This window comes from Hyperolius riggenbachi, chromosome 1 (genome assembly GCF_040937935.1).
Source record: "Hyperolius riggenbachi isolate aHypRig1 chromosome 1, aHypRig1.pri, whole genome shotgun sequence".
Taxonomy (NCBI): Eukaryota; Metazoa; Chordata; class Amphibia; order Anura; family Hyperoliidae; genus Hyperolius; species Hyperolius riggenbachi.
This window is the reverse complement of record NC_090646.1, coordinates 543,087,995-543,090,888: the sequence shown is the minus strand read 5'-3', so window position 1 is coordinate 543,090,888 and position 2,894 is coordinate 543,087,995. Positions and strand designations below refer to the sequence as shown.

General features: G+C 38.6%; 1 protein-coding gene across 1 annotated transcript; it reads left to right on the top strand.

Annotated features, from left to right (window-relative positions):
- Nucleotides 1-353: 353 nt before the first annotated feature.
- LOC137535447 (uncharacterized) lies at nucleotides 354-2,606 on the top strand. The gene is made up of 3 exons (XM_068257316.1): nucleotides 354-367; nucleotides 473-574; nucleotides 1,763-2,606. The coding sequence occupies exons 1-3, from the start codon at nucleotides 354-356 to the stop codon at nucleotides 2,604-2,606; spliced, it is 960 nt and encodes a 319-aa protein (XP_068113417.1).
- The last annotated feature ends 288 nt before the right edge of the window (nucleotides 2,607-2,894 follow it).

Below are 2,894 nucleotides of genomic sequence, written 5' to 3'. Positions count from 1 at the left end.
TGTGGCAGTTTGCCCAGAGTACCGCGGTACTCAGAGCTTCTTGTGGGAGGAGTTTCAGCACAAAATCAGTTATACAGCGCCCCCTGATGGTCTGTTTGTGAAAATCATTATATTTCTCATGTAAAAGGGGGTATCCGCTACTGATTGGGATAAAGTTCAATTCTAGGTTGGAGTTTCTCTTTAAGTTGGATTAGCTTTAATCCTTATAATTGCAATTATGCAATTGAGAAGAAAAGCTCAGAAGAGGAGGTACTGGGTGCATCCATTGTTGATGGAGCGACAACAGAAGGGTGCATTCAGTGCTCTATGCTGACCTCAGGAATCATCCAGAAAAATTCTTTAATTATACCAGGATGACTATAGCCAGGTAAGCCTATTGTCATTACATTTAATGTGACAATATGTGTTGTGTATTTTTTCAGGGGTGTGGTAAACCTTTATATATTTTCTTATTTTTCATTTTAAATTATAGTTTTGATTCACTTCTGGATATGATCCATAGTGACCTATTAAAGCAGGCTTCTAAATTCCGGAACCCAATAGCACCGGTGGAGAGATTATTGATCACATTGCGGTGAGTATGTAATGTGTTATTGTATGTTGAGCATTTCTTCATGTCGATAGATGTACATATTATTTATTTTTTTATTGCTCTTCAACCCATTGAACTGTGTTTTTGGTGTGCTCAAGTGTTATGTACTATGTATAGCATAGCAATGGTCAGCAGTGCTCTACATAGTATATAATACTTGTCACTGTGTGTTTTGTACACTTACCTTCAACCCATTGAACTGTGTTTTTGGTGTGCTCAAGTGTTATGCGCTTTGAGTCCCACGGGAGAAAAGCGCTTTCCAAATGTTATTTGTTGTTGTTGTTGTTGTTGTTGTTATGTACTATGTATAGCATAGCTGTGGTCAGCAGTGCTCTACATAGTACATAATACTTGTCACTGTGTGTTTTATACACTTACCTTCAACCCATTGAACTGTGTTTTTGGTGTGCTCAAGTGTTATGTACTATGTATAGCATAGCAGTGGTCAGCAGTGCTCTACATAGTACATAATACTTGTCACTGTGTGTTTTATACACTTACCTTCAACCCATTGAACCGTGTTTTCGGTGTGCTCAAGTGTTATGTACTATGTACAGCATAGCAGTGGTCAGCAGTGCTCTACATAGTACATAATACTTGTCACTGTGTGTTTTATACACTTACCTTCAACCCATTGAACCGTGTTTTCGGTGTGCTCAAGTGTTATGTACTATGTACAGCATAGCTGTGGTCAGCAGTGCTCTACATAGTACATAATACTTGTCAGTGTGTTTTGTTTTGTACACTTACAAAACCCATTAAACCCATTGAACCGTGTTTTCTGTGTCCTCAAGTGGTATGTACTATGTGTAGCATAGCTGTGGTCAGCAGTGCTCTACATAGTACATAATACTTGTCACTGTGTGTTTTGTACACTTACCTTCAACCCATTGAACCGTGTTTTTGGTGTGCTCAAGTGTTATGTACTATGTATAGCATAGCTGTGGTCAGCAGTGCTCTACATAGTACATAATACTTGTCACTGTGTGTTTTGTACACTTACCTTCAACCCATTGAACCGTGTTTTTGGTGTGCTCAAGTGTTATATACTATGTATAGCATAGCTGTGGTCAGCAGTGCTCTATATAGTACATTACAATAAAATCTGTCGAATTGTGAAACTTGTATTTGTGCATTGGGAGTTGATTTGTATTTTACTTTAATTTTTAGATTCTTGGCAACTGGCAACAGCTACACTTCGTTGCACTATCAATTTAAATTGGGGATTTCAACAATTCAAGGGATTGTCAATTCCACCTGCCGTATCATTTGGGCAGCCTTACAACCAAGACACATGGAATTCCCATCTAGACAGAAGTGGCAAGAAATTGCTGATAACTTTTGGCTGAAACACAGCTTCCCAAATTGCATTGGTGCAATCGATGGGAAGCATGTCCGATTAATTTGTCCCCCTTGTAGCGGTAGTAAATACCACAATTACAAAAAATACTTTTCTATAACACTGCTTGCTGTCGTAGATGCAGACTACTGTTTTACATACATAGATGTTGGAAACTACGGCAGCAGCAATGATGCCAGCATATTCAAAAGATGTAAACTGGGAGTACGCATGAATGACGGAAAGTTAGACCTTCCACCACCGAGACCTTGGCCTGGAAAAACAGAACCGAAGCCTTTTACTTTTGTTGCTGACGAAGGATTTGGGTTGAGTGTGAATGTCATGCGCCCATATTCTCAAAAAAAGATGAACTTGCAGAAGACTGCATTCAATAACAGACTGACCCATGCACGTCGTGTTGTGGAGTGCACGTTTGGTATACTCTCTAATAAGTGGCCGGTATTTCACACCAGCATGCAGTTACATCCGGAAAACGCTGTTCAGGTTGTCAAAGCTGCATGTGTGCTGCACAACTACTTGCGGGACATGGAAGGTGGGATTGTGCCTGAGATTATTGAGCATCCTTTGCCACAAATCGCAGGACCAATTCCCAGAGGATCATCTTCAGCACTGAACTTGAGGGATGACCCATGTAGTTGGCAGTACAAGGACTAAAAACTGACAAGTCCACACAACTTTTCATTTAATTGTTCAATGTTAAAATAAAAAAAAATTACTTATCTGATTTTGTAATCAATAAAAAAAGTTTTTTGTATACGGTTCTTCCTTACTTACTACCCAATACATTTATGGATAATATTGTACGTATTTGTGAAATTGTAGTCTTAGACATTTGTTCCAAAACTGTATGTAACCCATTGGATGAAAAACTACACTCCGTTAAACATAAACATTGTTTATTTTTTGGAAAAATTTAGCAATGCTTTTTTATTACAGAAAATC